At 35.5% G+C, this 12955-nt stretch overlaps 1 protein-coding gene across 4 annotated transcripts in view; it reads left to right on the top strand.

Annotated features, from left to right (window-relative positions):
• SNX13 (sorting nexin 13) overlaps positions 1 to 12955 on the top strand; it is a 65525-nt gene that overhangs the window by 13718 nt on the left and 38852 nt on the right. For all 4 annotated transcript variants that reach the window (XM_077175656.1, XM_077175663.1, XM_077175647.1 and 1 more), the window contains exons 2-3: positions 7231 to 7343; positions 11902 to 12004. In XM_077175656.1, the coding sequence (XP_077031771.1) occupies positions 7231 to 7343; positions 11902 to 12004 (216 nt within the window). The remainder of the gene's footprint in view (positions 1 to 7230; positions 7344 to 11901; positions 12005 to 12955) is intronic.

The raw sequence follows: 12955 nt of genomic DNA, 5'->3' as shown, positions 1-12955 counted from the left end.
TTTGGAGGCTTCCTCCTCTCTCCCCTTTGCCACTGTTTTGCACCAGAAAAACTTGAAGTAGATATAATCTGTTTATCCAGAGGCTGGATGTAGAACAGTCTAGATTATCTCATTGGCTTGCATTCAAGATAGAGTTAGAGGGATTACTTTATTCTCTCACTTTAGATCACCTTAGGTAATCCTGTCAAGCCTGGCCCTGTTTCAATCACCCAAGGGGAGCCAAAATGCTTTTATCTTTTTGCCTTACTTTCTGTCCAAATAAATAACTCAGCTTGGATACAAGTCAATATGGATTGTTATTGTTACAAAGGAAAAGGATCACTTTCTTGGAATTTGTATTAAAGATGAGTTTGAGTATGTCACTTTTATATTCAAGAGAGTAGCAGAAATTGGGGCTTGCATCTCTTATTTCCCATTGCTATCCAAGATGCTCAAGTACTTCTTTTAAATTTGACCAAAATTCCATATCCTTTAACTAGAACATGATTCAGACTGGGTTTTGATGCAAGCATGTTATCAGAAAGAGTATCTGTGAAGGTAGCCTCTTTATTTTTCAGAGCAAGTTAAGTACTTGGGCCACTCAAGAAAAGGTTACATGAGCAAAACTTTCTGTCCCTTGCTGATACTTCTGCTATTTAATAAAGTAGCTGTTAGCACTGGAAATAAAGGGTAGTAAAATGAAGGTCAGTTCAAAATTAAACATTGGGCTTCCGAATTTCATGTAATGATGAGCAATGGTGGCAAAGCCAGGTGTAAGAGAGGAAGAAAAAATAATCTTACTCTTGACTGTTCACTTGAGAAGAAAATATGACACTGAAAATATTTACCATTTCTTATAGAACTGTAAGTGTTAAACAGAAAATTGGTCTTTTTCTTGCAAAAAACCCAGTTGTATCAAAATATGGAACATAATGTTTTTATTTTTAATTATATTACAAGTTGTATAGTAATATTCTGATTATTGCAAACAGTAAAGTTTTAGTAAGGGAATTTGTTGTTCTCTGGATAAATAGTAAAATTGAAGTAATGTGCACAATAACTTTTAATCTTTCTAGTTACACAGTGTAATGTTGCATATTTAACAAAAGTGTTAGCATGTATTTTCATTTAAATATTTGCACTTCTGAAAATGAGCTTCAGCAATAAAACTGCAAAACTGCAGTAAGAGTGAATACAGATGAAAAATTGTCACCTATCCATTAGAGCCTAATGTGTTGGCTGCCTTGAATATAGCCCAGGGCAGAGTAGGGCAAAATGATCCCAAAAGCTTTGCTGTTTCACGCAGTGTGAGGAACAGCAGGAAAACCCAAACTCAGAACAGTTAGACATGATTGTGTTTGAATTAATGCAACTGTTAAGTAATTAAGCCATTTGACATCCAAAGTGTGTGTTAGGGAAAGAAGGGGAGGTGAGGTAGAGAGGGGACAGATGGACTCTTGCTTGCAGCAGAGATTCCAGCCTCTGTAACCATGAAGGACCAGCGGGAATCCTACTCTTATCTATAAAAAACTGCATTGGCCAAACTTCTTAACTCTTAACATTAGTTAACATTTCCTTCTTTATTTATTTAAAAGATTTTAGTGTATATTTATATGCTTTATTTTTAAAGCATATTTTAAGCTTTCTTTGGGAAAAAACCCAAAACAGTCTAAACTTAGAACCATAAAAGCAAAATAGACTATGTAAAATCCTTTAAAATTTTTTTTTAATTCCCAAGAGTTTCTTTGGGAGTACTGCAGTAAGTTATTGTGTAGATTCACCACATTTATTTTTCCACAGTATGCAGTAGGAGTGGAGTTTATGGTGTTTTTTTCCTTTGCCTTTTTGGGCTAAGGAAGGAAAAGAGCAAAAGGATAAGAAGAAAAAGGTTAAAAAAAGACCTTTAGTTCTGTTAGGAAATCATTTTATGCAGAAGTCAAAACCATGTTGACGTATATTTTAGATGATTGCTTTAGCTTTGGCAGATAGGAGAATGTAACTACAAAGTTGTTAATGGTTTATTTCAAAATTGTTAAATATTTCTCTGAATGGTGTAATGTAACAATTTCATTGCACTGAAATTAGCACTCTGGTTGGTACAGCTTTCCAATTTTACTTGTCATGCTAGTGAAAGAGACAGTAATTTGAAACCTAAAATAATCTTTTTAATCACTTGACAAAAGTGACACTCACCTTAATTATAGAAAGGTTTATATGTGAACATGTTCCATTTGCACTCAAAATGGAAGTCAAATTAAAAGGCAGATGTGTGGAATTAACAAAATTAAACTTGACATCTACTGTAAATGCAATCCCTGACAATTTTTTTAATGTGAGCCCAGAAGAGGCATTAAAAAAAAAAAAAAAACAAAACCAAACCCCCGAATAATTTAAACTACCCAAACGGCAAAAGATAGTTTATCAGTGTCTGTTAGAAACAGGTCAGTTACTGTAACTTTTAAAATATTAATGGAAAAATGTAATTTGATCAACAGGACTGAAAGAATTGTGAGCCAAGAAACATGTTTTTGTTTTTAAATGTTGCTGTTCTTTCAAAGCTCAGATTATTCTGTTGTGACCATTAAATGTGAAAACAATCACAAATTATAATCTTCCAAGGTGGAATCAGTCTTTTGGATGCTAATGGAAGATTTAAATTGTCTTCTGCCTCAGCTTTAATAAGATTGGCAAGCAGATGATTCCAGAGCCCTGCTTTCCTGTATGGCATTCGAACTGTGTCTCCAAACTTGAAGCCACAATTCCCACCCAATGTGTGTGGGAATTGTGAAGAGAGACAAATGCCTGGAACAGGAGCTTCTCACTGCAGTAGGAGGGTGGTGGCACCCAGAGCTGCATGAGTGGAAATGCTTGTCCTCTGTTCAGTGGCAGAGGGGGCTAGGAAGAACCTGTCATCTGAACTTGTGGAGTAACACTTGTTTTGCCCTAAACCTAAGGTAGCACTGCCACTTGCAAGCTAAAGTTGACAGCACTAGCTCAAATCTAAACAACAAATTTACATTACCTTGGTGAATCATTTCTAGAGAAAGACATGTCAAGACCGAAGATCTTGCTTAAAAATGGGTATGGGGCAAAGGTCTGAAAGATTGTCAGATGGATTAAGCAAATAAGAAACCTGTTGAAGGTACTTTTTAGTAAGACATAGTTTTGTTTGTTTCTGGAATAAATAGTTTCTAGAAACTTCTGTTTGAATAGTCATGTTAAGTGATGTAATCAGTCTTAGCTCAGCACTACTAGCCATAATGGCATGCAGCTTTAACCATCAAAATATTGCCTTGATTAGGAAGCAGAAACTAAAGAAAGAAAAAGAAAATATGCATAAGAAAGCAAATTCTTTATGTACTACTTTTAATACTTGGCTGTATACTGTGGAAAAACCATTCAGTGTGGAAAATGAACAAAACCTAGTTAAAAAAAAACCTGACAAGCAGATGTCATTGAGGTGGCTGGTTTTTTAGCTGTAAAAGCTGAATCAAGCACATATGAATTTTCACCTTTTTATGTTTTCTGACACCTGATGAGCCTCTGCAGTGTACTGTTGGAGCTTACAGACACCCCTGTACTTCAACTGCAGTTTATTTTGCTGAAGAAACTCCAACTGTGGAAAGAAAATTACTGTGTGTAACCACAATGCTGCATTAACCCATTATATATATATATAGCCTTGGTAATATTCTGCAGAAGTCTTTGCAAATTCTTAAACTAAAGCTAGGAAGTGATGATGGTGAGACAAACATAGAGTATCTCTAGTGGTGGTAAGCAAAAGTGGCTAAAACTGCTGAAGTGGAGCAGCTGCTGACATGGAATAAACATCCTTTACCCATGTGTATGCACGCAGTATATACCCAACCATGCCTACCACAGCGCTAAGGCCTGTGTATCTCTTTAGGTAACTGTCCCTAATCCCTTGAAAGTCAGTGAACAGCACTGTGCTGGGTCAGCTTGGAAGTTTGCCCTGCCAATATAGGGCAGATCGGGTTCTTTTAAAGGGTCTGGATAGTTGTGACTTAAGCACCAGTAATCACACCATTTCTTCAGAAGACTGGTTTGTTCTTTGTGCCAAGGGTGATAAGCATTCACCCTGCAACTAACTTTAGTATGACTAACAGAGCTTTACTAAATCTGTAACTCTTCTAAAAATTAACATTATAAATAGGATTTGGAAATAAGCTGTGAGGTTTGAATTTGAATACCTGAACTATTTTCATACTGACCAGCTGTATAGTCATATTTGTGCAATATTTTATTCAAAAACAGTTGGGTTTTATGTATAAAGAACTTTTAAGTTTTCATTTTTTTTTCCTAGGAGTCTTAGTGCTGAAGTCCCTTCAAGATGTGTGGAGTCAGGGAAAGTTTTGTTTACACTCAGCAGAAAGGGCACCATCCTGATGATTTAATCCCTTTGAATGTCTCAAAATCCTTAAGACTATAAAGCACTTATTAGAATATACAAGAATTGGGCCAATATCTGTTGTGCTTCCTGCAGTGTACCAAGTTGTACGATTTTTAAGAAATCCTATTAAAATACCAAATGAGATTTGAATCTCTGTACCCATATGCTAAATTGCAAAACTGGAGCATAGGACAAAAGGTCACTGTTTTATTTATTAGAGTTATGGAGCTTTCTTTGTTAATTATGCATTCATCCAACCCTGACTATACATCCATCTAGTTTAATTAAGTCATTTAGAGTGCTTATCCCATATTTAGAACTTAAACTTTTTTGAATGATGTGATTAAGCATAATGGTTTTTGACATAAAAAGACCATCATTAAATGCTATCTTCTGTGTGCATATCTTCTTTATCATGCTTGTAATGCTCTGCAGAAGTTTTAAAATGTATTTCTGATGGTATGAATATGCTGAATCTTCTTTTTGTATTGAACGTAGATGTGCAATGGGATCTCACGTTTTTGTTAATTCTTGCATTTGCCATGTTTTTTGTTTCTTTTTTTCAACTAGAAAAAAAGTGTGTCCTAGAATGGTTTGGGTTGGAAGGAACCTTAAAGATCATGTAGTTCCAACTACCTGCCATGTAGCAGGAATACTTTCTGCTAGACCAGGTTGCTCAAAGCCCCAACCAGCCTGGCCTTGAACACTCTCAGGGCTGGGGCATCCACAGCTTCTCTGGGCAGCCTCAGCCCAGAGTGCACTCAGCAGTGCTCACCATCACCTTATATCTAATCTTAACTTAGTCTCTGTTTGAAGCCATTCCCCCTTGTTCTGTCACTACATGCCCTTGTGAATAGTTTCTCTCTTTCTTATGGGCTCTCTTCATGTACTGGAAGGCCACAATTATCTACTGCATTTACTTAATATGAATCAACAAAACAACAAAGTCTTCTACTCGGTTGTGATTTTAGTAGTGTGGATTTTGTGGTTTATATTATCTCTTGAAGCAATTCCTCAGCTTAAAGAGAATTTAATAACTTGCAATGCATTTTTTTAAATTGCTGCACTTTAATTACACTCATCTACATATTTGTATGTTTAATTTTTCCCAGCCTCAAACACTTAGAACAAAGCCAGTACAAGTCGTATCTCCTGCTAAGAAAGTTCAACTAGGAAGAAAATAGAATTTCATCTCAAGGTTCCATTAAACTTTCAACTAGGAAGAATTAAATAATTCTGATTATTACAGTTTAGATCTGTGAAAGTCTCCTCAGAGCTGTGATTTTGCTTTTTGATCTTGCTCTCAAAAAATAATCAAAGCTGCTTTATATAGGAGCCTTAATTTGTATTCTTTTTCATTCTCTATAGGGTTTTAAAAACTTTTTCAAAAAAAGTTTTTTTTTTTTTTAATCCTATGCCTAAAATTAAAAGATGAAATCTAAATAGTTCCTTGAGAGAAATGAGTTGTAGCTCCTTCATATTAAAAGCTAAAAAAGGGCTCTCTGCAAATCTGGTGTTCAAACTCTGTTTGTTTTCTAAATGTCAAACTGCAAGACGAGTTTATTTAAATACTTTCTTGGTGTTACTTGTTGACACAGTTTTCTGAGTTCCCATCAGGGTGTCATTTGATCACTGTTAGGAAAGGTGTAAATTAGACAACAGCAGCAACCAAGAAAAAAATATTGAGAATCTAAGAGCTGGAACAGTTTGGGTGGCCTATAAATACTTGTCATCGTTGTGTTTCACACTCTTGGGTCTTGGCTGAAGCATGCCTTCCATATTGAACTAGAGACTAGATTGAATTAAATTTATATAAGCTTTGTTGACTGCATTGCAGCATTGTGATGGTCTAAAAACTGTTGTTGCTCAGATCAGTCAGGTTTTCACTGCCTTGATTTTTTAGATTACCATGCATGTATGTACAGGTATCTACAGTCACACATCTGTCTATATAGATAGATAGATAGATCAAGTATGTATGTGTATACATGAGTATATGTAAATGCACTCACACTATAACCTGTAACTGGAATCTTGCTGCTTTTTTGTACTCCTGGTGGCTGCCAGTGCAGGTGGAGATTTTTCTGCTGCATTTATGCCAGACATCAACCCCCAAAATCCCACCAGTCCCACATGTGCTCTGACTTTAACTTCTTCATGGGCTTTTCAAACAACCCTTTCCTCCCTTCCACTGCCCAGATATCAGTTGCTGAAGTTTCCCTCCCTTTTATTTATGTGGAGAAGTATACTTGTGCCAGTTATTCGGTGCACTCATTGACCCGCCTGTGGCTTGACTGGAGAAAGAGATGCCTTTTTAGTCTTGCACCTTGTTTGATCTAGGGAGGAAACAGTATTGCTTGGTTGTAGAAAATAACATGTTTAGATGTATAAAACAAGGCTGTATTGTCTCTTCCTGTTCTATCACAAAGTCTGCTTTTTCCTAGGAGATGGTGGAGAACTTTTCTCACGGTGGGGATAGGGGAAGAAGTGAGGAGGAAGGGATCTCAAGAAAAAAAAAATGCACTAAAGGAGAATAGAAAAGAAAAAGGTGGCACCTTAAAGGATGATAGTTTTATCTGAAATAAGAGTTAAGGAACATTATTTGAAAGAAAAATGCTCTAATGTTGGCTAAACTGATTTAGTGGCCCACAATATAATGGAGGACATATTTGATAGCAATATACTCTTAAAAACAAGGGTAATTTTTTATTTCATCAAGCAGAGCTTGTATCTGGTTAAAATGTATCCAGCATTATAGAAAGTACAAGTATTGCTCTGGAGACTTAAAGTTGTATGAATATAATATTAATTATTCCTTTTCTGTATGTTCTTGTTTACAGACCAGTCTTTCCATATGGGGATGGGGAAGTCTTGGCCTTGTGCTTTTTCTAGTAACTTTTGGACCCTTCGCTATATTTTACTTTGCATTTTATATCCTCTGCTTTGTGGGTGGGTAAGTATATTACTTAGTGTTTTGTTTAATTTGCTGTGAAAGTAAAATTTTAATGGGTGTGTTAGCAAAGAGCTTGCTCTGTACATCTGAAGCGGCTTTATGTAATTATTGTTTCACCATTTGAGCACCTCTTTATGAGCGAAATTTTTGTAATTGAAATCCCAATTTAGCTATTTTTAGTGGATGTTAGAGGACAAATGCTCACATAAAAACAGTGGTAAATTCAGTTCCTACTTTTTATTAGTGTCAGTTCTTTTCCCAGGTACTTCTAAGTACTTATGTCCTTTTCTATCACAATCTCATTTTCCTATCTAAGGCACTTGATTAATGGGAGTGGATGTTGTCCTGTGTGTGTGGAAATAATGCTACACTTTGAACAAGTAGATCAGTTCATCAGCTGTAGACTTTTCATATGTTATCTATATAGGCAGGAAGGGAGCAAATGTGAAGTAGCACCATTATTACATTGTATATTATGATGTTTGCCTTGTAACCATTAAAACATTTTTAATGGCAAGTTAGAATGGCTTAGTGGGATATTCTTTTTACCTTCTTATTTGATACCATACAGAATGTATGTATATTCCTGTATATCTCATAAAAATGTAATAGAGTGTAGTAGCTAGAATTAGAACTGCTACACTTGGGTTTCAACTGTATTAGGCTTGGTATTTCATCTCTGAGAAATCAGAATAGTCAGTCTGTTACAAAAAGGATTTAGTTAAGGTAAAACTAACTTGAAGTAAATACTTTTATCTTGTTAAGTCTTGATACAGGTATGGTTTGCATATTTTGTTATCTGTTTGTCCAGGGCAAAAGTCAGAGTTTATCCACAGGGCAAGACTGCATCTGCTTGCTGTTTTGTCTTACCACTTCCTTAGTACTTGCAGTATGGAAAATGACATGGAATATAATAATTTCTTAAGACACTATCCTTCATTCTTGCACAGTTTCAGTTGTTTGGTTTTTCACAGCTAACAGTCAAAGCAGGGTCTCAGAGCATGTCTGAAGTCAGCCACAGTTTGGCACCATTAAACTGTATGTGGTGCCTGAGCTCATTCATTCTCCAGTCAGCTCTCATATCTCTTTGCTGTGGTTATTGGGCTGCTTTGATTCATTTTTGTAGCTAGTCAGTAAACATTGATCTTGTTAAGGATAAATTCATCTAGTGGTAGTGCATCTGTTGGAGCAGAGTGTTTACTTACATGTATAGATGTGAAGTCTAAGCCCTTGCAGTAGAATGTCATCACTTCATTATTTCATATACATCTTGGCTGTGGCTGTGATCTGGCCCTTTTTTACACTGTTAATCTTTTTCAGAGTGACACACTTTAACATTCAGCACACAGAACTGTGAGTGCTAACTAGGCCAAATGGGTTTATATCTAAATTATTCTTGCCTGCTTCTTTTTTTTTTTTAATTAATTCTCCTGAAGTTTCACAAAATGCTTGGTCCTTCTTCTGTTAGAAACAAACAGAAATTGTTACTTCATAATTTTTGCACTTATAATTACCAATTATATGTCATAACATCATATATATAAATTTAGAAAACAAAACTTCAGTTTTGGTTCATGATTATAATGGTTTCCATAATATTTACTGTACACTTCTCTGAAGTAAAATAGCTATTTTGGACATGGATTTTTTGTGATTGAATTTTTTGTTGAAACTTGGAGTTCTTACCCAATTTCACACAGTCTTTTAGGTCTTTATATTTTGTTCAAAAAAGAAGTGGCCTGTGTCAAAGCTTTCTGACTCCCAGTAGCCAGAAGTCCAGCTTCTGTCCCATTTTGCAGTTTTAACAGAAGAAAATGCTGATTCACAGCTGGTCGCAGTCTTAGTATTGACCTAAGCACTTAAATAATATATCAGTGAGCTGTGCAGGAAGACAATGGTGATGCTGTATCTGTGTCAATGTAATCAATCTGTTTATACCGTTTAACTCCTATAATGTGCTGATTATTTCTTTTTGATATGCATTCAACTCTGTGATTGCACAGATGACTTGTAGTAAACGTACTATTGGTTTTGGTGTAGATGGAAGAATACTGAAACCATTTGTATATATGAATAAAGGTTCAAAATCACAATTTCTCTGTATTTCATTTTGTTTTGTTTCAAGACTGATTTAGAAAATGTTAGTCTTTTTCCATTCAGTGATCATTCACTTAGGGAACTGAGCTCAAAAGCAGGAGGCTAAAGATAGATACTCTTTATTTAACCTGTGTAGAGTATTACAGGGTGGTATTCTTTTTTCTTCTCATACAAGTACTGGTGTAGACCCCTTTAACTGAATGCTGAGCCTGTCTATTACCATCTGCCTTTCCTGCTAGGAGTGTTTAATATCTATTTCTTTCCCTCTTTCAGCCCTAAGGAGGTGAAATAAAAATGATGTGAATTGTGGTTTTGCCAAATATAAAAATTGAAATTTCTTGGAAATTTCAATTGACATTTCTTGAAATCAATTGCTTTGCCATTTAAAAATATTTGCTCTGTCATCAAATCCCATCATTATCGATACTCAGTTACATCCATGTATATGTGACTGTCTGGCTCCATTAATGATTGTAACTGCTGACCAAATCAGGAATGGTTCTGTAGCTGCTTTTTGACTTTCACAAAGCATTCAGCTGAGACTGTTACTTTTCAGACTTGAGGGGAAAGTTATAAATCTGTGGTCTTCATTTTTTTAGTATTTTTCCTTTTTTCTGTTGTTAATCTACCCTTGAAAAAGCTGGCCATCCAGTAATCTTTGGAAAAAAATTTTTTAAATGAAGCAAAATTCAATCTTTTCCTTGTTCTGGTCTATTCATTTACAGAAGACTACGGAAGATTTCTCATTCATGTATTGAAAATCCTCTTGATGAATTAAATAAGCATTTACACTAGAAGATTCAGGTTAGCTAACAGATGTCCTGAATGTTCAGGCTATGCATCCTTCTCTAATGCTCACAAGATTTTACATTAGAGAATAAAGTGTGTTAGTTTCTGCCAGAGAAGAAGCAGGTCCCAGCACATCAAGCATAAAACTGATAATACTTCAAGGCATCTAAGAAGATTAGCCTTTTTTAAACCATATTGGTGGTATTAGTATTTTTGAATGAGTCATTAACTTTAAAAGTATCAAAATATTTGAGAGAAAACAGAGATATAATCTATAGGTAGTTATTTCCAAGGCGTCATTCTTTGTGAATAAAAGAAGAGAAGCAAGTGGCTGATAGATGTTTGAAGTTAAAGTTGATTTTAGGCCAAAATTGAGTATACGGTTTTCTTTAAAAGACAACTGAAGTTTCTAATAGCAGTCATAGATAATAAAAAGAAAATCCAAACTTAAATAATTAAAAACAAACCAAAACATTAGAGAAACTAATACTGTGATTTTTCTAAGCAAGTTCTTGTCTGTGAACTCTGATAGGTGTTATGAATTTAAAGTTGCAGGCAGCAGGGGGGCAATTCAACCTGCTTTTATTTTCACTGTCATATGGCAGGTAAGGATGGCTGTAATGGAGTTAGAGTTTCCAGTGAACTCCTCTTATACTTGTCAAGTTACTGATAATAATTTGAGTAGCTTTTTTTTCTTTCCCTCTTTCATGGAGTTAACAACACAGCTTCTGAATTACTGGGCCTCTGGGGGGCTTAAAAAGAATTTTTTTAATTTTGGGAATTAAAATCTTTAAATGGCATATTTTAGCTTGGATAGGATTTTTTCTGTAGTCTTCTAAGTGAGAGTATCATATATCAACAGCAATCTATATTAAAAGAACATATTACTTCAGCACATTTCTGGCCTGGAATAGCTTTGTAAGTTCCTGTGGTCACAAATGCTGGTCAGCTGGCCTTTAAATGGAATGCTTTGAAATTTGTGTAAAAAACTGTGTGCGTTTAGCCATCCCAAGATTAATCTATTTCCTTTTTTTCTTTGCTTGCTATTTCAAAGGCTACATCCTCTGCTTATGCTAGAATTGGGACAGACACTATGCTTTTGTCTATTTCTTAGTAAAGCCAGCTTGATGTTCATGTGTTCTTGTGCCCTAGTGTCATAAGCTGTAAATAAATTCTTGCTGTTCTAGAAGGGTAAGCACAATGTCTAAACATGTGCAGTGGTTAGTTATGCTTGCTGCATCAGTTTATTTCTGCAATGTGATTTTGTGGCTTACGCTACAGTGGAGCAACCTACAGAGTTTATTTCTCCATAGTGTTGGAGACTCTTCATATAAAAGCAACCAAAGCACCTTCTGTATGTACCCCTTTTCCCAAGTGCTGATATTTGTGAGCACAGGCAGTGTGCCATCACAGCAGGCACACTGTAGCATAGGCAATGCTACTTAGATCTTCTGTGTGGTAAGAATATATCAAGACAGACAGTACAAGACTGGGAAGCTTCATACTTAGGGTTGTGTCAGTTATTTTGAGCAGCATGTTACAGTGTGAAAAAGCACGAGAGTAAACAGTGAGGATTATCATGTTTTGTCATTTTATAACTTTCTGTTAAATATTTTCTAGAGGTGAGAAAATGTGGCTGCTGTTGTACCTGGTCTTTCTTTTTCCATTTTAGGGGTTTTGTGGTTACTCTTTTATTTGGAAAAAGCAATTCAGAAAAATACCTTGAGCAGTGTGAACATTCATTTCTCCCTTGTACATCGGTTGGGATCCCTAAGGTAAGGAAGGTTTTCTGGTATTAACTTATAGATCAGATTTTATAACTTGGTTAGAAATAATCAGTTTTAATGTAAGAATTGTGCCCGTTTCTCAAGGTAAAAGAGACTGCTTTTATCTTTTGAGTCAGCTGCAATGTGTAAATGAAATGACATATTTTTCCTTTATGAAATACAAGTTTTTAATAAGTTATGGAAAGTTTGATTTAAGTATTGTTTCTTCATTGTGAGAAGTGAGTATGATATGAGTGGCTAATATCTGTGAGGAAATTACTAAAACAATCCTTTCAAGACTATTTGTGTGTCTTGATTTGTTTTGGGGGATAGTAGCTCTTCCTTGCTTTTTTGTGCAAGATTATCATGACCTACTGTCACTATTGAGGTGTCTTCCATTACTGGACCTGTAGTCTCTCCATTTTTGATTGTGATCAAAAATTTCCCTCCCTAACTAAGTCAAACTGTTACAAAGTCTGGATTTGCAGTGCTTCAAGGATGTAGAGGTCATCTTTGTCTCTCTTCAAGACCAAGCAAAAATTCTGAAAAGGCATAGATGAATACAGAGCAGCAGTGAAATCCACTTTTCAGCTCTGTTCGTGTCTGAATACCTAACAGACACATAGTTTTGGTTGATAGACCCACGTTCAGGGTTCCTAACTGAATAAATCTGTATCTGTTTAGTACAGAAGGAGTTGTTAAAAGCCAGGAAGTAGAATTTCTAGGAATTCCTGGTTTATGAACCAATGCCATCCTCTTAGGTTAGAAGTTTAGATATATCTTGGTCTAATCCATTTGCACTCGTCAGAATAAACACTTTAACCCAAAGATTGCTAATTATAGTAAATTTAATCTCACAGCTATTCTGACTGAAGCATCCTGTTATTTCTTAGCTATCAGTTCACTACACTTCATGTCTGTCAAAGGGGGTGAATGTTCAGCATTATCAGTAGCACATAG

Source organism: Agelaius phoeniceus, chromosome 1 (assembly GCF_051311805.1).
Source record: "Agelaius phoeniceus isolate bAgePho1 chromosome 1, bAgePho1.hap1, whole genome shotgun sequence".
NCBI classification, from domain to species: domain Eukaryota; kingdom Metazoa; phylum Chordata; class Aves; order Passeriformes; family Icteridae; genus Agelaius; species Agelaius phoeniceus.
The sequence above is the reverse complement of the archived record's forward strand: the minus strand, read 5'-3'. Positions and strand labels throughout refer to the sequence as shown.